This window comes from Schistocerca nitens, chromosome 2 (assembly GCF_023898315.1).
Source record: "Schistocerca nitens isolate TAMUIC-IGC-003100 chromosome 2, iqSchNite1.1, whole genome shotgun sequence".
Lineage (NCBI taxonomy): Eukaryota > Metazoa > Arthropoda > Insecta > Orthoptera > Acrididae > Schistocerca > Schistocerca nitens.
In genome coordinates, this window is record NC_064615.1 from 504,316,100 (window position 1) to 504,338,928 (window position 22,829).

The following is a 22,829-nucleotide window of genomic DNA, read 5'->3' on the forward strand; positions in this document are numbered from 1 at the left end:
AATGGATGAAATTTAGAATTCTTTTCGCACAATGATTGTTTTTATTAAAATGGAGGTTTTACCACTTCATTATACATACATTCGTGTATGAAAATTTTTATTATTTTTTTTTTGAGTTTTTCCTCGTTACAGAGGCTTGTCTCCAACATAATAATTTACTCGGAAATTACTATACAAAGAATATGTTTTGACGAAGCCATTATGGCCGTATCACTTTAGGACATGGTGTAAAAAAGATCTGAAGATGGTCATTACAGACTGAAGCTGTTCATCGTCTAAAGAATTCATTTGTGATCAGAGACTGGAATAATAAAGCATTTTAAAGAATACACGTTCTTAAACTACATTTTCAAAACATTCCTTCAGGTGTTTCGATCTTGTGTGTCCTCTTCCTTTGCGCCCATTGTCCTCATAAAGGGCCGTACATTTTGGAGCCAGGTGGTCATAGGTTGTCCTCTTCTTCTTCTTCTCCTCTCCACCGGTTCCCACTACAGTATCAATTTTGGTATTCTGGCTTCCTCCATTCATCGTACATGCCCGTACCACTGCAATTTCTTCCTATCCATTACGTCATATATTCTTTCTTTTATTTCCATTCTCCTTATTATTTCGGTGTTCCTTATCTTCTCTTTCCTGGAGAGTCTTTCCGATCTTCTCCAGAAGTCCCATCTCTAGAGCTTGTAATTTTTTAATGTGCTTCAGCTTAATTGTCCAGGTTTCCGTTCTGTACAGAACCACGCTCTCTAATATAGATTTGTATATTAATTTTTTAGTTCTGCTCAGGCAATGTGTATGAAAATAATTTTCTTTATCTCATAACAAAAATGACGGCCTCAGCCTTTGTTAACGTCTGCTCGTCTTGCGCGTACTGGTTTGCGCGAAGCGTTGTACAGACTCGTACCTATCTCTGAAACCGATAAAAAAAGGCAATTCTCAGATTAGAACGATTTTGACGGATCGTCACAATGGGGTTTGGAAAAATATCTCGAAATAAAAATGACAACTATTTCAAAAACATATCAATTTCTTGGCATGTTTTTCCAAGTTCATATGTTTAAAAAAATATTTAAAATTCGGATACTAAGAAAAGCTCTAGCTAAGAGCCAACAAAATTTAATTATCTATCATTTAAAAAAAATCAAATATATCTATTAGTTTGTCGAGCCTCTAGAGCGCTTCGTGTGGTGAAAAATGTTGTTTCGAGAGAAACGTATTTAAAATTTGCGGTAGTAAAAAAAGACGTTGTTTCAAAACTTACGGTTACTCTGCAATCCCAGGCACGTGTAGGCATCCGTCTTCTTCCTCAAACATACTCTGGTTCTTAATCTGGCGCCGTGTTTTTTCAATCCGTGCTCTTTTAACAAAATGCGGCATTCCTTGCTCCGTGGCAGCCACGCGTTTCCTGTCAGATAACTCCGCGAATTTTTTGCTGTTCGCCCTTATAACGATTCCTTACACGTTCATGGTCTTCGGAACAGGTGAATAACCTTCGCTGAAAATACCTGCAGCTATATATGCTGCTATTTCGACAGTTTCTGCCTCACAATGAAGATGTTTGGGTACCAATTTTCAGATGCACACATTGAAGCTCTCATTGCCCGTTTCATCTTTTAAACAAATATTTATTACAAAATTGTTAAGACTTTCGTGGCCACTTGTTGACAAACTGCCTATTGGCTTCTGTCTCGGGTTTTTCGGCCGACGTTCATCTGATGAGTTTACTGACGTTTCACCAGCACGACTGGCTGGCATTCTCAAAGCTTCAATGGAGGGTGAAGCTTTGACAATGCCAGCCACTCGTGCTAGCGAAACGTCAGTAAAATCATCAGATGAACGTCGGCCGAAGAACCCGAGACGGAAGCCAATAGGCGGTTTGTCAAATCTTTACTAGCCAAAAATTCGTGTACCTGATGAATCGTTTCTTGAGCTACTTCATCGAGCGTCCACTGTTTCCCATATTTCGGTCGGCGCACAGCTACATTCAACATAGTGTAACTTCTATAGTACTTTCACAATTAAAAAGATCATTTTGCAGGCGTAATATGTGTACTTAATGGATGCAAATTATGTAAAAAAAATCATATTTTTCACCTGTATCGACCACAACCTCTCCTTAACTGATAGAGGGTGTATATTTTCGGGCTGCCAATCGAGTCAATGCGTCCATTGCAATGTATACATTTCTGACCATCGGTCCCTTCTTTCTCGTTTCAAGCTATTGTCGATACTTCAACACACATAAGAGTCTCTCCTAACATCCGACGAAGACGAGCAGGAGGGTCGTTCAAATAAATTGCATTAAAAAGGATCATCAAGGCGCCTGGATGTCATAAATTATACCTTTTGCACTGTCCATTGCCCATCGCTCTGACTCGTGTAGATGGTATGTACTTACTTATATCCTGCAGTAAAACATTTGTCATGTTCAGTGCAATATTAACATAAATACTAAATAAGTGGTATATTCAGCCTGGAGGCGAAATGCTTTTTAATATTTTCCAAATAGCAGTCTGTTATCGGTTTTCATTCACATACATAATCCTTCTTAGGTTCTTCTACCTCATGCATACGACAGTGGGCTTGAAACTTGTTGGTCCAAATAGTCGCCAGATTTGGTCTTGTCGGTCGCTCTAAGGTAACTTATTTTCCCTTCAGGAAAGTGTTATCATTACTATAACAAATTTGTAGGAGGAAGTGGATTCATCACAACATTGGGTTCCTAGTTCATTAACACTGATTGTGGAAGTGTAAAGTCGCCAAAGCTGCTTACGAAGTGCGATAATTTACGACGGTTAACGTCTGCTGGCGGAGATAACATTGATGGCGCAACAAAATTTATGTAACACAGCTCGACTCGGTGACAGCTGGTAACGGAGCTACGTCGAGGACCGGATTGCACTCAAAGCTACAGGAGCCCTCAGTAAAGCGATAAGCTGGCTTAAAACAGTATAACAGGTAGGCCCGGGGCCGTCTCGCCTGCATTGCAGCCACGCTAATTGAAGCACTGTGGGTTAGAATGCATAGCCATCTTGGTGGTCTTCACGTTTCTACACAGTTCGTTATTTGGTCACATTTTATGACGTATTTTGCAATTTAATAAATCGTAAAGTCAAACATTTTTTCTTTTACTTTCTCCTTTTGTATTACAGTTTTGAATTGGTATCAGCTAAATTTTATCTCATAGCCTAGTAAGTGGAAGATTTTTGTTAAGATCGACAATGCAACGAAAGGATTGCTGTGACCCTGTTAAAGCTAAGTTTACACGTCATACAGTAGTTTCGGGTATTGCTTGTAAGGCCGGCTGTGATTTTTGAAACCTTTAAGTACCACACAAGAATTGTGTACTGGGAATCTCTGCGTTAGCTGTGTCCCAGCTTCTACTACAAGCAACCAGGTAGGAATGGACAGGAACCGCTGAAAACTGTCACTGCAGAGTCATGTGGATACTTCGAAATGATTTCTGTAACCGCTACAACGTCGTTCATGTTGTAAAACAAGATATAAGCTACCTTTAGTCATCTCTGCTGGTAAACGATGATCACAAATAGCTTTCTTCAGGTCGATGAAGTCACGCGCTGAAAAGGTACAGAGCAGTTATTGATGTGGAACGCTATCGATCACCACTATCCTTCTCCATTAAAGCTCCCGTTCAAATATTTGTAAACTAGCGAGTAAATAAAAGAGATATCCCCGTTTGTGATCACTCTAATTCTGACGCATGACAGTAAAACTGAACTCTTTTGTTGCAGGAAGCAGCAGCAAAGAATCCAAGAAGGAACAACTATCGCCGACAGGTCTTGGTAAGCATAATTTTCACTAAATAGTATTATCATATAGTTTGAAAACAAATTTACCGCACGAAGATCGAATACTCAATTCCATGTTCCTTAACACTAGAACGCAGTTGCGTACCAACATGTTGTCACCGTTTCTAGAAAAGCATTCTCTCCCATAACATTTAACACGAAAAACATAAATGCTAGGTAATTTAATAACATTTATGACCTGAATGGGCTGTTTCCCACTCCTTAACGACAATTTTTTGTAAATTTATTTCAGTGCAGTCATATTTCAGAAGTAATGTGAGGGCGTGCTGAAATGTAATGCCTCCAAATTTTATATATGGTAACTTTTAAAGTTTTTTAAATAAAACATACGTTATTAACATTCTACATGTTTATTTATGTCTAGATATCTGCAGCCCTCTGCCACTAGAGTGCTCCGAATTGTAGCGTGTAACGTGACGGTGTGTAACGTAACTGTGTCGGTGCGTGAGAAACAGCGTGCTGTAACAGTGTTTCGAATTTGAAGAGTTTGTCCACATAGCGCCCTCTGCTTCACTATGACAATACCAGACATCATACGAGCGCTGTGACATCTGCAACAACCCGACGCCTTGGGGTCACTGTCATCTACCGTGCTCTATACAATCCCGACTTGCCTCCATCCGATTTTTTTCTGTTTACAAAATTTAAATAATGCATTCGAGGACTTCATTTTGATAGTCACGAAGCGGTGGAAGCAGACGCTAACGCTTATCTGTGGAGCATTCCTTGCTTGGCATGTGTGCAGGTTAAACATGCATACGTTATTCATGCAATGCAAGCAGAGGCGAGGTTGTGGCTCCGTCAACAAAGTCAAACATTCTATAGTGACAGTATCAATAAATTGGTATCTCGTTGGGACAAGTGTGTTCTTCGCCTGGGTGACTATGATGAGGAATAAAGATGTAGAATGTCAATAATGTTTGTTCTATTTAAAAAGCTTTAAGAGTTATCCCATAAGAAATTCAAAGGCATTACTTTTCAGCACGCTCTCGTAAAGCAGGGATCATTGAGATAATGCTGTACAACGAAGACATTTTCTTTAACTTAAGTGACTACTGATACCTAAATCATTTGATCGACCCACTACATGTTTGATGAAAGTATCGGTCGCGACATTGGCCTGCAAGAGCTGAATTAAGGTAGGTGGAATGGAAAAGAAACGTTCTGAAATCCGCCAGGTCTGATCCCAGCGTTTGGATCGTACTGCTAGACGACTACCATACAGAAAAATATGTGTCGTACTCATCAGACCGATAGACTTTAACTGGTGCATTTCGCCACGGCGTTTCGTCTGAAGCTTAGCCCAGGTCTCGGAAAGGGATGTCCTCCTTCGCTTTTCTTCGTCTGTACGACCCGTGTAATCCCATTTCAACAGCAGTCGCTGTGAGAACGGCCTCAGAGACATTATATGAGGGAATTCAGCAACATATTCTGAGCAAAGTCTGTACGTGTAGAGAACGAAAGTGACACTGTAATTATATGTTCATTGTCCGAGGCGTTCGGTGTGACACTTCTGGAGACTTCTGAGGCGAGTTACAGACACTCCGTTAGCGCCCTGTTCGTCAAAAGGTGCTGCGTGGTCAAAGAGTAGTTAACGTTAACGTAGCTGCGTTCTGCTTCATTTACACAGTTCGTTTCATTGAGTTCAATTTAAAGAGAACATTTACTTTTATTTCTAATATGTTTCGCATACACATGAACGGATTTGGCGTCTTGAGGAATTAGGAGACGTAGAAAGACCATCTACTGTTTGCAGTCAACAAACTTCGAGAAATATATGACTTGCGAGATTTCATTATTAGATGTGGACTCTTGTCAGTGGCTGCGTGAGTAGCAATACTAACGTCGACTCTTACGTAGGTTTTTATATCACAACGTATAATTCATTTCTTTTCTGTGATTCTCCTATCTATAGCGCTGTCAATTGACACACAGTGACTGGAACGTCCGTACTTATATAGTCGAAGGAATTCAGCACAATATCCGTCTTGAGCTGTGGTTCCCAATCTTTCGTAGACCAATAACCCTGAGATCAGATATCACTCATTACCACCCAACAAACACTAGCGTCCAACTAAACTTCAGACTGCTTTAATTTTTTAATATGACGAAAGAAAAGTAATACTGAATAACATTCAAACAAGTAAATCTCACGCTTTCTTGTAGGTGTTTTTATTGACGCTTATTTCTAACGTTATTTGTTTTATTTCGGTTTTGTCTTGGAGAATTCACATCATAAATTACGTGCTAAGTTCATTCAGTTCCTCTTTTTTTTCATTTCTACCACAGCTGAAAACCCAGCTAACATCTTTAAATTGTGACAAATGAAATTGGTATTCATAAAGATTGTTACGATAGTAATGGACACCCGCCACAAACATTTGACTAAAATGCATCATTTGTGTAACCATAGTGTCGGAAGCAGCTTTACAGTTACTAAGCTATTTGAAATCCGTCTGTTTAGATATTTTATTAGTTTCTAAATTTTCACCATATTTCCTTGTAAACCGAGATAAAGGCTACTTATTTCCCCAAAGAAATCAGTAATGAACGTCAGTTTGGAAATTCGTTCTGTTATTTTGGCTTCGTCGGTGGGCGAACTCCTGAATGGCGAAACAGTAAGCGACAAACCAGGCGATAACCCAACCAAATCACAGCACGTACTCAAGAATTTCAAATAATCTTGTTTCTGTTGATGAATTCTTCTCGGGTTATCAGCCGAGTGGTGGCGTCGTCTTGTCGCAAAGTTTCAATGAGTTTCGTACCCATCATCTACCAAACGGCTGATAACCCGAGAAGAATTCATCAATGGAATACGCCGAGAAAGACTGCAATCGCATCAAATCTTGTTGCTACATTCGTTTCACAAGCTGTGGCCCCCATCTTTTCTCAACATGCGCTAATGCTTGAATGTGATAATTTTGGGTGGTTAATTATTAGTTACCTTATAAATATTAGTGTGTAACAAAAAAGCGATAGTAATATGATTTACTTTTAAAAAATGGATTTAGTTTCTTCAATAAAGCATCATTAAGGCCTTACCGGGTTCCTCCTAGAAAATAGCACTCCCCGTCCCCCGACGCTGAACTGTGAATGACCGTGAAAACCAGAACTGCATCACGATTATCTGAAGTAACTGGTTACGACATTTTCTGTGAAAGAGTGAGAAAGTGGGCAAGACTCTATAAGATACGACACGCACTGATCTTGGCACCACCACAATTATTAAGGTGTCAGAATCGGGAACAAGGAACGCTAGTAGAGAATGAAAAGAGGAAACTAAACAAAGTAAAATGCAGAATAAAACTTTTATAAATATGATACCGAAGCGTTCTTGCGTTGCAAATGGTAGAACAATTTCAGATTTGTTCATGAATTGCCTAACAGTTTTTGTTGTTGTTGTTAAACGGCTTTGGCGCACTAAGTCACTGCTAACGCTGAAAACGATAGCATTCAGGCGAGTCAGAAATTAGAACCGCAAATTATGTTGGAGAACTGGCAGCGTACAAGTGGTCGTTGGCACTGGAAACACGACAAAAACAGCTGTCGAGCAATCATTGCCACTTAACTCATTCCCTATTGGTCTCAGACAACCAATAAAGTAATTACTTCAATCTGTTTGCCAGACATATCGCCGCCACAGTCAGTGATTCATGTTGTTTACATTTACTACGACATCACATTACTACATATTTCTTCACTCGCTCTGAACACATCCACGTGTAGTATCACTGTTCGAACGAGGATCAGGTATTCCAGTATTGTCTACATATATCAACTTGCTGCGATTGCTGTCTGACTAGCTGCTCTTGCCCTGCGTTTCCGTTTAGCCGGCTGTCAGCTCACACACAGCCGCTTATCAATCATAGGTACTTCAACTGCGCTTCGGTGACGTTTTCCAATTAAAAGCTACTCTTTGAACAGCCATACTGGGATAGATGCAATTCTGAAACTACGTTTCAGCTCCACTTATCTTATTACATCATACTTGTTTCACGACATCTTATATTTGTCGTAACTTGTGGGATTTGTTTCCAAATGACATATCTGTCTCAATGAGGTAATAAGGACGCAACTCCCCAAGATTGTGCCCTGGAAAGACAAACGCAAAGTTGAAACGCAGACCAAGATGATGCAGGCTACCAGTATTTCCCTAGATCTATAACGCACCCATCATGGTACAGTGAGAGATAGTGTTAAGAGGAAGTATCATCGGTTTTCCGTGTACCATTGCATTCGTAACACTGTAACTTGTAACTTGGTTATCGTAATGAATATCGTGTAAAATGTATATAATGCCTACTTAGATATAAGAAATAACCCTGACAGATTAAATAAATCGGCAAATAAAAAAGTAAAAATATTGGGAAACTTTCGTCTAATTCAATCATCAAATGCGTGTTACCTCATCAGAAAGCTAGGAGGGAACTCGCACAGTAGTTAGGTGTGTCATCGGCAAATACGGCCGACCAGAACCGTGTGGGCTATATAGTCCGATTCACCGACGAGGACGGTTCGTGCAGGTCGAGGCACGGACGGGAATTCTAGTGCTGTGTATACGCGTGATTTGAGCTTGAAAAAGAAAACATGTATCCTGCAAATTATGTCTCTCGCCCTTTTATGAAGAATTTGTCGCTTACCACCACTATCAGCGATGAGAACTCGCAACAGATGGAATAAAAATTCACTAAATAACTCGCTACGATTACGTTTTATGCTCGCGCAGGCTATGATATTCGTAGCAGAGCATTCAGAACACGCTGAACACGAATTGGCTAGGGGAGAATGCGTGATGCGTGATGTAGGAACGCAGAACAAGCCTAAGCTTGACCGCCATCGTTAGTGACTCCAAGTATTGCCGTTGCCACGTGGCTACTCCCCTTCCCCCCCCCCCCCCCCCCCGCCCCACCCATTGACCGTAGTCATCCAGGTTGATGAGACATGGAGCTTTATCTTGTATAAACGTTAATCCAAATAGTAGATCAAGTGTAAGGGAAACCTCAGCTACATTAATTTTGGTCTAGTCTTAATGCTAATCCACATCCATCTTCCAATCACTACTCTGTCCTCTATTTGCATACCCCAGACGCTCTTAATTCCCGTGTGAAAACTAAAACCTACTGCTACAATAGCCTGGCCAAAGGCCTACAGTTGACTGCAGAAAATACCTTTCATTCTAAACTACGTTGAAATTGGACCGAGAGTGAAACTCAGAAGTCCGCTTTTTGCGACTTGGTGGTATCTCCTCTTAGCATGCCAGATCTTTTTCTCTGCGTTTCCGCTTACTTCTTTTCGATAGTTCTTCAAACAAAATGGTTCAAATGGCTCTGAGCACTATGGGACTTAACATCTGTGGTCATCAGTCCCCGAGAACTTAGAACTACTTAAACCTAACTAACCTAAGGACATCACACACATCCTTTGCCCGAGGCAGGATTCGAACCTGCGACCGTAGCAGTCGCGCGGTTCCGGACTGTGCGCCTAGAACCGCTAGACCACCGCGGCCGGCCGATAGTTCTTATTTGTTACTCAAAGGTAGGACGTGAGAAACATTATCCGCGCAATTGCGTTTGTTGTATAACTAAGCAGTTATGTACAATTTAGACACAACGGGAAGTGGAGAAAACAGTGATTATATAGAGTGTTACTAACACATTTTCTATCTAGATCTGAAATCTTTGGTGTGAGCGATTTGGACTTTCGGTGACGTCATATAACTACTATAAAACCACAATATTTCTCTCTGAACTTACAACTTATAAGTAATAGTGCTTCGATTTCACTTCTTACCCACCCAACGTTGTGTGGCGGAGGGGACTTTACGTGCCACTGTCATTACCTCCCTTTCCTGTTCAAGTCGCGTATGGTTCGCGGGAAGAACGACTGCCGGAAAGCCTCCGTGCGCGCTCAAATCTCTGATTTTACATTCGTGATCTCCTCGGGAGGTGTAAGTAGGGGGAAGCAATATATTCGATACCTCATCCAGAAACGCACCCTCTCACAGTAATTACACGAGACACAAAATGAAATTCTTATATCGCATTGCTGACTTGCATCGGTGTTCATCCACTGAATCGGCTGGTACTAATGTTACCTATGACGTTATCCATTCTCCTTCGCGAGATTTGAACAGGACATCATATGTTCAACTAATCAGATCAGAGCTATATGACTAGATTTTTAATACTGCGTTTTTACGGCTCATAACGGAGGCGACACTAGACAGAGAGCGAGACGTGGTGCCACGAAATAGCCTACTGGTCCAGAGTAGCAACGTCAGGACTCGCCAGGCATCACTCCCCATTTGGAGTAAAAATCATCGTCAACACTGTCAGGTACTCTCATTCTTCGAGACAGTACGAAGGGGCCTAGAATTCTATCAGGAAACTGGCTCATGGACTCCCGTTCTGAAGGAGCGGGGTTCAAATCCCCATACGACTTTCCGCATTTACATTTCTCGTAAATCAATTAAACCAAAAGCTGGGCTGATCCCTTTGAAAAGGACGCAGCTCAGAATATGTCCAGACTTTGTCCAGTTTGAGCTAGTGGAGGTAGTCTCGTTCTCGACAGGACTTAAACCCTACTTTTCCTTCCTTTTCTCTCGTCAGCCTTCAGACAGCCACCTAAGCGTCTAAAGCTACCACGTCACTGCGATTCAGTAACCTCGGTCAGTGAAAACGATACTGGTTATAGAAAACAAAATTATTGCGAAAATAGGGTAAGCATGCCACAGGAGACTCCGCATCTGATCCTGAGAAATCTCGCGGCTATTAGCAATATGTATGTTTGCAATGTCACCGTTGGTAGCTTCATGTTGTTGTTGTTGTGGTTTTCAGTCCAGAGACTGGTTTGATGCAGCTCTCCATGCTACTCTATCCTGTGCAAGCTTCTTCATCCCCCAGTACCTACTGCAACTTACATCCTTCTGAATCTGCTTAGTGTATTCACCTCTTGGTCTCCCTCTACGATTTTTACCCTCCACGCTGCCCTCCAATACTAAATTGGTGATCCCTTGATGCCTCAGAACATGTCCTACCAACCGATCCCTTCTTCTTGTCAAGTTGTGCCACAAACTCCTCCCCAGTTCTGTTCAATACCTCGTCATTACTTATGTGATCTACCCATCTAATCTTCAGCATTCTTCTGTAGCACCACACTTCTAAAGCTTCTATTCTCTTCTTGTCCAACTATTTATTGTCCATGTTTCACTTCCATACATGGCTACGCTCCATACAAATACTTTCAGAAACGACTTCCTGACACTTAAATCTATACTCGATGTTAACATATTTCTCTTCTTCAGAAACACTTTTCTTGCCATTGCCAGTCTACATTTTATATCCTCTCTACTTCGACCATCATCAGTTATTTTGCTCCCCAAATAGCAAAACTCCTTTACTACTCCTAATCTAATTCCCTCAGCATCACCCGACTTAATTCGACTACATTCCATTATCCTCGTTTTGCTTTTGTTGATGTTCATCTTATGTCCTCCTTTCAAGACACTGTCCATTCCGTTCAACTGCTCTTCCAAGTCCTTTGCTGTCTCTGACAGAATTACAATCTCATCGGCGAACCTCAAAGTTTTTATTTCTTCTCCATGGATTTTAATATCTACTCCGAATTTTTCTTTTGTTTCCTTCACTGCTTGCTCAATATACAGATTGAATAACATCGGGGAAAGGCTAAAAACCTGTCTCACTCCCTTCCCAACCACTGCTTCCCTTTCATGTCCCTCGACTCTTATAACTGCCATCTGGTTTCAGTACAATTTGCGAATAGCCTTTCGCTCCCTGTATTTTACCCCTGCCACCTTGATAATTTGAAAGAGAGTACTCCAGTCAACATAGTACGTGAAAACTAGACTTTTCGGTGAAAACCAATCTCCCGCAGCACTGTGCTTCATCTTAGGAACTCTATCAATATCCTCATTACATAGTTTTTCAAGTGATTTACTGATTAGACTGCTGAAAATCTGCAAAGGAAACAAAAAAATATGAATTGATACTGACCGACAAACAGTTCGCAATTGAAGGAAAAACAATGAAATCACTGCCGTTTTACAAATGTGTTGGTTTTAGAGCTAAACTTGTGCGACTCGCCTTTCCTTTCTAGAATAAGTAATCTACCAGTCATGTATACAGGGTGAATCACCAAACGCTTGCACCGCAAATATGACGCCACGCTCTCATATAATTCTTTCGCCTAGATGGGCAATGGTTACACCTTCTTCAGTGCGGATACTCGAGTACGTCGGACCTCCTGCGTGAATCTCAGAGTAGCGAGCATGGAGGAAATGGACAGGCGCCGCGAGAGTCTGGGTCGGCCGTGAGGCGTGCCGAGGTAATCCGCGCAGTAGCTTTAACACTGTGTCCCGGATGGCGCAGTGTGTAGCTTTAACACTGTGTCCCGGATGGCGCAGTGGTTGACGCACCTGCCAAGTGAGCAGGAGATCCCAGGTTCGAATCCCGGTCCGGTACTCTTTTTAACTCGTCGCCGCTGCTTCCGCGCAATGTCCCGATGCATCTGACATCAGTAATCCCTTTCCTTTCCTTTCTCCCTCCCCCACTTTCAGTTTACGTATAACGTTCCATTAAACAACACGACACATCCGGAGATTTATTAACATCTGTGTAGGCTGTACATACGCACCCACGTGAAATTCACTTTCGTTTGTGCTACAACATGTAACAAACAACTGTCGGTGTTTACAGCTTTAGAATTTCGATATCTCGTTAACTACTTGCACTACAGTCCTGGAATAATCACCATTGACGTTCTGATTTAGCCTACTTTGAGTGTGGTACTGTCAACATGCTTTGTTCCATTGGAATATTTGTACCTTTTTAAAATAGTGACACATTTGAAACTCGTAACTCTCTGTGTATGGGCTGCATAGGCCCCTGCCTACGATTACAGTCTGTGAAATCCGCACAAATGGCTCCGAGCACTATGGGACTCAACATCTGTGGTCATAAGTCCCCCAGAACTTAGAACTACTTAAACCTAACTAAGGACATCACACACATCCATGCCCGAGGCAGGATTCGAACCTGCGACCGTAGCGGCCGCGCGGTTCCGGACTGAGCGTCTAGAACCGCTAGACCACCGCGGCCGGCAAATCCGCATATCAGTGGCGCATTCCATTATCGAAATATCTGCGGTGCAAGTTTTAGGAGATTCATAATATATACTATGGATTAGTACTATTAGTATTCATGGATAAGAACAGCCAATGAATAAGCCGAGATTGAGAAACTTCGCTGGGCCCGCAACACCGACAGAAAACTGCTCCCCATCATCCTCTAAAGTTGTCTTGTCTCTCTCCCCTCCCCCGCCCATCCCCCCGTTCCATAGTGTGCATGCTCACACACTGTAGGCAGAGCAAGAGAGAGGGGAGAGTACATTTATTCTCGAGTCAGAGTGCGACAGCTGCACTGGCGTGTGATAATTATCTTCTTGGCAGCACTTCAAAGCGCAAGATGTAAGGGCAAGTCGTTTTATCGCCGCTGCAGACTGCTGTCTTAAAAGGGAGGTGGTAATTATGTAATACTACATGAACTCCTACAGTGTTTGCAATTACAGTGTAACTAATTAGAGATTAGCCATTTGTACTGTTGTTAAATAAAGCAGTTTGACTCCGGAGTAAATTAATGTCAGTTACCCAGAGGAACGGAAATCGCAATAGGGAAGAGCGTGCTAATATGTAGATGCTGTCAGTTTTATATGTCACTGTTTTCTGACAGGCCGAATAGGTCCTAATTAGGAAACTTGCATGATGCGTGATTCTGTGTTCCCACTCGCGATTGTGCTGAGTATCCTCTCATGTGATGACTGGCCATATGTTCCTACAGAACGAGTAGCATTTGACTGCTTGCTTACATCGCTGACCATCAGTGTTTCTAAATTTCCTGGTTACTGAACCAATTTATACAATTTTATGCTCGTAGCCTTAACTATACATGACTCCGAGACAAATGTATGCGCTCTTCTTCCCTTCTAAGACAGGTTATCGAAATATTTAATGTGATTTACGACAGTTCGGTTGTAATGCTTCACAAGAATACTGATGACTATCTTTGCAATAAAAGCATCGCTACGGCTAAGCAAACTCTTAATGGACTGCACAATCTACAGCTAAAAGATATCCAAGAACCGTTCGGACAACTTTGGATCAACTTTATTATCTTTTCTTTCAGTTAACAGAAATTTGAGCCGGCCGGTGTGGCCGTGCGGTTCTAGGCGCTTCAGTCTGGAACCGCGTGACCGCTAAGGTCGCAGGTTCGAGTCCTGCCTCGGGCATGGATGGGTGTGATGTCCTTAGGTTAGTTAGGTTTAAGTAGTTCTAAGTTCTAGGGGACTGATGGCCATAGATGTAGAGTCCCATAGTGCTCAGAGCCATTTGAACCATTTGAACAGAATTTTGTAGTTTGTTTACCTTTTGCGATATCAGTTTTGCCGTTCAATATTGGGTCGGTTCGGCCAATCATTGAGTCTGTACGTAGCGATACTCCACACACACGGTCTTACAGTTTTGCTTAACAACTGCAATTCCGTACATTAATGGTGCGACATAGTCTCACGGCACTAAGAGTCCTTCAAGTAACATGATAGTATATTATAAAGTTGTTGTTGTTGTGCTTTAAACGATAACATCAGTAACAGTCTTGTATGATGTAGTTGTTTGTGCTTCACGTACCCTGCACAGTCGATCCCCTGGGTAAAGAAACTTTTAAACAGTACGTAAACACAATTTTTCATCAGTAAAAAATTAGCATGTTCCACGAGTATTTTGTGTGGACTGTGCGTATTTGTGAAATGGCTTTTATATTACACAACGCCGGCTCCAGTACGACGGTTATTGTACGGATTTAAGAGTGTGGCAGTAAAACTCATGTAACTGATCCTTCCAGAATGAAGAAAAAGGACGAGTCTTTTCCAGATTCTCTTCACGCAGTCAGAGCGTTTTCCACGACATACAAAAGTCTAGTTTCAACTCAAGCCCGGTAATGATATCGCAGGATGGCAGCATGCACTCTCACGCAGAGTGACAGATTCATTTTGAAATGCAGCCTGTATAGAGGAGGGGGATACGGGGAGCGTGTTCGGATTTAGCTTTATAAAGATGAAAGGGGTACCAAAAGAGTTAAAAATCAAGGTTAGGCTTAATCACAAGACATTTAGCTTGCAGCCGCATCCAACACTTGTATGAAGGAAATGACAAAATTCGCTTTCAGCATCAAAAGGCGTTAGTAGGAGAAAAAGTCTTATCGCCTCTAGCTGACATGCGCTCTTTTCGCTTTGTCGTATAGTCTCCATGAGATGATTTAAGGACTCTACTGCCAGTAGAGCCCAAATGTTTGTGAACACATTTCTTATTAATTACGCGTTACGGGCTCTGCCAATCTTCAGATGACCTGGTGACAAATTAGCACCAGAAAAAAGTTTTTTTACAACCTTGCAAATTTACACAAATGTCCGAAACGATGACTGAAACAACAAAGAAATCCAAAACAAAATACGTATCATACAGCACAGAATGAATATGCAACTTTGACAACAATGCAATGTCAATTAACGTCGAAATAAACATAAAGTTTAATAGTCCACTCAGCAAATAACTTTATGAATTAACATGTGCTGCATACAGCTGAGTGATGTGGTTGGCATGTAGACCCACATGAGAGAGCTTGTCGACGCTAGATGGCGTAAGTGCTGTGGCGCTCCCAAAATTTATACAGATATTTTTATACTTAAGTAAAAGTTAATGCCAACCTTAGGCAAAGACCAATTTAAAGACATACAGGGTGTAAGTTACACATAAGAGAGCTTACTGACGTTGAGTAATATAAGTGCTACGACGCTACAGTATATGACCTGCAAATTTTGTAACAGATAATTACCACTTGCAATTAGTGGCTAACACACTGGACTCGCATTCGGGAGGACGACGGTTCAATCCCGCGTCCGGCCATCCTGATTTAGGCTTTCCGTGATTTCCCTAAATCGCTCCAGGGAAATGCCGGGCTGGTTCCTCTGAAAGGGCACGGCCGACTTCTTTCCTCGTCCTTCCCTGATCCGACGAGATCGATGACCTCGCAGTTTGGTCTCTTCCCACAAACAACTCAACCCAACTTGTAATTATGTATCGGCCACCTGGATCCTCTACCATCTAATCAAATTCCTACCCTTCCTCGCCCACATCGAACATCTACACATCTGTACCGTCCGCAAACTCGTAGTTTCCAATAACCTCATTGTCTCCCCTCCGAACACCAACTCTGGTATGCTAATGTGCCTTCACAAACACATCCCTCCGTCCATACACCTCCACACACTCCATATTCTGTCCCAACGGAACTTCCACCAACTCTCCCAGACAAAGAGATCCGCCCTGACATTTATCCCTCCTAGCAACTTTAACCCTTCCCCACCTAACGCACTCCACACGAGGGTTCCTATCTCCTTTTCCCTGTTCACCCACGTGTAACCCTATCTTCTTTTGCCACTACCCTCCCCACACACCGTTACTCCTCCTTACCCTGTGTCCTTCCCAATATCTATATTGCCCGCTATCTGCTTCACTTCCTACCTATCATCTCCAATGTCTCCTCACCTAACAGACCCCCTCGAACTTCTACGGTAGATATTCTCCGCTCCCAGAATATTTTTTTTCAACCGGTGCAAGTCCCTCTGGTGTTAAGTGAAAGTGTAGTGCTCCAGTGCTTTTTCATAGAACTATTTCACCTCATCGCAACTGTGTTTTTAAATTGTGTATATTATTCGTCCTTTTAGCTGTCCATCATTAATATTTTCAACTTAAAATATAAACAGTCTTCATATTTTAATTTTTCTACCACCCTTGTTATCTTCTTATGAACAGTCTTGGTTGAAGAGCGAAGTATTGTTCCGCGGATAGCCCACCAAACACAGACATAATAACAAAGAAACAAAGATCTGTGAATTACTGCAGCACCACAGCACTATCGTGAACATGCTATTTTAAAACTATTTTCGTCATTTTGATCTGGGAGAGTCCTAGATAGAGGTTCAAAGGCTGCAATTTGTCTCTGAGATGCATCCCAGACCTCTGATGCAGACTTTCGGTCCTAACTAGAAAGTCCACATGGTGCTGCCGACCAGCAATTCAACCAGCTGAACAGCTCGTGAAGGATAAGCAGTATAGTCAACGAGGAGACAGTCTTGGACGACCATAACTCTGAAAAGTGGCACGTGTAGTTTCTCCTTACACACATTTCACGTGCTGGCTCCCTAAACCAGGATCAACGATTCACTTTGTACAATGTTCTAGCTATAGTTCCAGTCAGATGAATGTATAACGAGAATCAATCTGAGAACTGAAGCGGAAGTCATGGTTGAATGGCACATTTATCCATTCGTTCATGATTCGCGCTCCATGTTGCTGATCCCCTTACAAATAAATGATTCTGCGTCTCCAATAACGAGAGCGGGCTACACCCAGTGCCGCTTGTGTGGTATACAGATGTGCTGGTCTGTCCCTAACATAGTTTTGCGGGAAAGTGAAATCCATGAGGAACTTGAAGTTCTACTGTCAGTTTTCTTGCAGACGTCAGTAGCTGCGTTCGTGGATGTAAGGCTTGGCATCTATTCTACTGTCGTGTAACTAATCTTGAGCGACCATGTACACCACATTTCTTGGGTCTCGGACCCATCAATGATGTCTTGAAATGCCTGACTGCGGTGTTGCCCACACTGCTGTTTATGTCTCTTCTAGTTTGAGCTACCTGTAATTTCCATACTACCAAACAAGATCCGAATGGCGTCTTTACGGTATTATGTTGTAACGTTACCGACAGGGTACAAACCACTCAAAACCAAAGTACAGACATGAGACGGTGAATGTTTTGCAGAAAGGAAAGTATCATCAGGCATATCCTAAGGAGGCATAATAGGATTTTTGATGTATTCAGTACATATCAACGACGTTTCAGACAGAATCAGTAGCACTGTGAATGTGTTTGCTGACGATGTACAGAAAAGTATGGCCGTTGGACAATCGTAAAGAATTGCACAAAAACTTGGACAGAATTTGCACTTGGTGTAATGAACATCAGCTTTTCTTAAATGTGGATAAATGTAAGACGTTGCCTGTACCAAAAAGAAAGAACCCGATACTATACGATTGCACCAACATCTTGAGCACGTCGCGTCGTATAAATATTCGAGGGTGATACTAAGAAGCTATATGGATGGGTCGATAAACATTAGATATCTCAACATCTGGGAAGGCGAATGGATGTATTAGATTTATTGGAAGGGTACTGAGAAAATGAAATGCATTTCAGATGAAATCGCAGATGAGACGCTAGTGCGATCAAATCTAGAATACTGTTGCTCTGTTTGAAGACCTTAGCAGCCAGGCATGACAACTGACATAGAATGCATTCAGAGGCGCACTGTTAGGGTCGTAAAAGATCGGTACAGCCTATGTGAAAGTGCAGAATTTTTCAAGGAACTTAAATGGGAATTCTTGGGAGGAAGACGATGTGGTTCTGGCGAAATTTAGAGAACCTGAAACTTCCTGGCCGATTAAAACTGTGTGCCGGACCGATACTCGAACTCGGGACCTTTGCCTTTCGCGGGCAAGTGCTCTACCATCTCAGCTACCCAAGCACGACACAAAACCCGTCCTCACAGCTTCAGTTCTGCCAGTACCTCGTCTCCTGCTTTCCTAACTTCACAGAAGCTCTCCTGCTAATCTTGCAGAACTAGCACTCCTGGAAGAAAGGATATTGCGGAGACATGGCTTAGCAACAGCCTGGGGGATGTTTCCAGAATCAGATTTTCACTCTGCAGCGGCGTGTGCGCTGATATGAAACTTCCTGGCAGATTAAAACTGTGTGCCGGACCGAGACTCGAACTTCACAAAGCTGTGAGGACGGGTCGTGTGTCGTGGTTGGGTAGCTCAGATGGTAGAGCACTTGCCCGCGAAAGGCAAAGGTCCCGAGTTCGAGTCTCGGTCCGACACACAGTTTTAATCTGCCAGGAAGTTTCATATCAGTGCACACTCCGCTGCAGAGTGAAAATCTCATTTTAGAGAACCTGTTCGAAGGAGATCAACGGCCTTGCTGCAGTGGTAACACCGGTTCCCGTCAGACCACCGGAGTTAAGCGCTGTCGGCTTGGTTTGCACTAGGATGGATGATAGTCCGGGTCTGTCGCGCGCTATTGGCAAGCGGGTGCATTCAGCCCTTGTGGCGTCAATTGAGAAGAGCTACTTGACTGAAAAGTAGTTGCTCCGGTCTCGAAAGCTGACAACGGCCGGGAAAGCGGTGTGCCCATCAAATGTCCCTCCACATCCACATCTAGCGACGCCAATCGGCCGAGGATGGCACGGAGTTTGGACGGAGTATGTTCGAAGAAGATTGCGACCACCGTATATCTCGCGCAAGGTTAATGAGAATAACATAAGAGACGTCAACGCGAGTTCTGGACCATACAACCATTTTTCCTATGCTGAATACGAGACTGGAAAGAGAAAGAAAGCCAATAATATTGATATGATGTACCCCCCGCCATGCGCTGTACTGTGCCTTATGGAGTATACACACTAACGATCCAAAATATTTTGACCACTGCCCGGCGCGAAAGTGAATGCCGCCTGGTGACCTTTCGGACGCGACAAGGACAGTATAAGCGGAGCAGAAACAAATGGAGGAATCATTATAGTGAAGATAGGGGCGCGTACAGTTAAATCCATTGACACGAGGGACCTTGACATACGCCAGATTGTTACGGCCCTATGTCTAGGAACGAACATCTCGGAAACAACTGTTCGCCTGCTAGTGCTGTGAGCATCTATGAAAAGTGATTCAGTGATGGTGGACTACAGGTAGGCGACAAGGTGTTGGACGTCCATGCCTCAACACAGTACGTGGAGGTCGGAGTCTTGCCTGCTCTGTAAATCAGAATGGGCGGTGATCCGTAGCATATCTGACAATAGACTATATTGATGGTGCAGGCACAAGTATTTCGGAGCCACTGTGCAGCGTACCTTGTCGAACATGACGCTCCGCAGCAGACTCCACTACGTGTTCCCGAGTTGACGCAACGACGTGGTCAATTGCGATTGCAGTGGCCAGGAATCATCGACATTGTATAGTGGATAAAAAAACACGTACCACGCCACGGACGCAGACCTGTGGGGTAAATAATATGCTATGGGGGACATTCATCTGGGTCCGCATGGGATCTGTGATAGTAATCAAAGACACCAAGATAGCTGTGGATACGTCAATATTACTGTTTGCTCCCTGCACCGTCCTTTCATGCTTGATATCTTCTCCGAGCATGACAGCGAATTCACGTTGATGTCTTGGCCACCATATTCTTCTGATCTGAAGCCGATGGAACATATCTGGGATGCTACCAGGTGCCACCTCCGCTCCAACAAACCATCGGCCCTTGAACTTGCGGGAATTGCGTGACTTGTACGTAGGCATGACGTGCCACATACCTCCGGAATCCTACCAAGGAGTTTTTGAATCCATCCCAAGCAGAATCATTGGTGTATTGCTTTCCAAGGGAGACCAACACGTTATTATGTTCAACAGTGAATGTAGACTTAGAAACACGGCGCGACATCAACTTCCGTTGTATAGGGTAACTCCGTGACGATGTTACAGACTTTTGAGGATGATAGAGAAGGGTAAGTATATCCATCTAGGGTAAGGACCCTGATCCGGAAACGACCGCATCGGAAGTTGTACCGAAAATCGTTCTCATACCTCTGACTGTACCGGTACTGTTCTTACTGAGATTGTAGGCTAGAAACTTTCAGAGGTAGTAGTGTGAACCAAAACAAGAAAAATGACGTCGAGCGAACATGGGCTCCGAAGTGCACGCCTAAAGAACTATGGCCACTTGCTCATCTTCGCTACTGCCAAACTCATCTCTTCTACTGAACAGGTGCCCGTAGGTCTTGAGATAAGCATTTTACAATCCATTTTTACTGGAAATCTTTCTTCTCTGAAAGTTGCATACCATACAATCTTTACAACAATAATTCTGGTGCAAGTATCTACCGTCAGAGGTTTTATAACAATTTTCGCTTATAATTACGACTCGTTCGTTTCCGGACCAGGATCCGTTACCTCAGACTGGTACGTTTATCTTTCTCCATCACTCCTGAAAGTTTGTAGTATCATCACGTTATCACCCTGTACTAGAATCACGTGGCTATTTGAAGCGGAGAATTCTTTGATACACAGAGAGTACAGTTCCGGTGTCTGGCGGGCTCTTGATGGTCATTACCGAGTGAGCAGGCACAGTGATCAAGAATCTGGACTCAGAATCGAGAGGGACTGTCGTTCAAATCTCCATCCTGTCATCCAGATTTAGCTTTTCTGTGGATACCCCAAATCGCTTTGAAAATGACACGATTAGTTTCTTTCCCCTTCGTTCCTTGTCTGAGCTCGTGTTCAGTCTCTACTGGCCTCGTCATTGTCTGGACGTTATTCTCTAATCTTTCCTTTCTTCCTCTGACGTTCATTTAGAGTGGTTACTCGTTTCTTACCGTTCTTTTTGCTCTTCTCCCGATTGTGTTCGTCTTTTAGTCACTAATGCACTACAGTATTTAAACTCTGTCGTTCTTATAGTGTCTTGAATCAATGAATTTTACTTTCCGTCTACGGAGCTTCCGTAGACACACGAAGAGTAGATCTCAGGAAGCGTCTTTCTTGAAAGTCGCTGTGCGAGTGGAAGGTGCTGCTGGCCTGTGGATAATTGGCGCGCAACGCAGCAAAAGAAAGGGGAGGAATGCGGAGCGAGGAAGACTTGGGAACGACATTCTTTTGATGGAATAGCAGGAGACGCAGTGCCGTCTTCGTTGTAGCGAGGGAAGCGAGCAGCGAGCTTCTCCGAACCCGCGAGTAATGGTCCGCGCTGACACTTTGCGCTGTGTGCTCTTGACGCGGTTAACGAGATATTGCCCTGCGGGCCATTCAGTCGACGGCGAATAATGGCTACGTCTTAACGAGACCGAAAATTTCACCGAGTGAAATAAATTTCTGGCGTAACAGCGGCGAACGAGGCAACCATTTCGCGCTGAATTTATTTTCAGTGCCGAGTTGAAAGCGAGACAAAAGAAAGACCGTTTACTTCCTCCCATGCGCTATAAAAATCGGAGTGTAGTGCAGTTTTCGTCTTGCACCGCTGATCCGTCAGTTTGGTTCAACAGGAAAAAAACTTATTGCACGATGAGTGAATGCTATGAAACTAATAAAAGGTAGTCAGACTTTGACTTATGACGACGCAGAGAAACGATTACATGCAAAAAATCAGAAAATTGGTGACAGCGTTAGTCCTTTTCTATATATTCATCCTTCAGTGCGACACATTTTCCCAGCCATGGATGACTTGTCGGAGAGATTGTTTGCAGAAGTCTACATTTTGGCTGTTGAAGAAACGTTTCAGATCGAAAATAACCTCCACGACTTATTTCCACTTTTACCACTATGGTTTCGATTGTTATAGACCGCTCTTCGAGCACTAGGTAGCTCACTTCTCTTGCAATACTCGGTTCTTCACGGAGATATGGTCTGCCACTTCACTCTTCATGATTCAGACTTGTTTACCACACTGGAAGCACTAGCCCTACTTAACCAAGCGTCCGGGTGTGGTGCACCTGCTGTCGTACGCTTCCACAGGCACAACATGAATTGTTGCAGTGTTGTTCTCCTTCAGATGCAAAAAACAAATTACCTCACGATATTCGACTTTATATCTCTGGACTCCTTCATTCTGGCGGTTTATGTAAGTGTAATAAGCAACCAGATGATTTTTTTATTTAGTTTCGTATGGTTTATAGTATCATTAAGTAATTTTCGAGTCAGTTCAACCTCGTCATCAGACAGCGACGTTACAGAAACATTATTTGAACTGTGTGCAGCTAGATGCGAATTCGCGGTGCTGTGGAAATAACGAAAATGTAGGTAACGAAGTATTTACGAAAGAAAAGATT

General features: G+C 42.9%; 1 protein-coding gene across 1 annotated transcript in view; it reads left to right on the plus strand.

Moving 5' to 3' along the window:
- Positions 1-22,829, plus strand: part of LOC126235124 (uncharacterized) — a 1,230,462-nt gene that overhangs the window by 976,950 nt on the left and 230,683 nt on the right. The window contains exon 12 of the mRNA XM_049943858.1: positions 3,750-3,800. Within this exon, the coding sequence (XP_049799815.1) occupies positions 3,750-3,800 (51 nt within the window). The remainder of the gene's footprint in view (positions 1-3,749; positions 3,801-22,829) is intronic.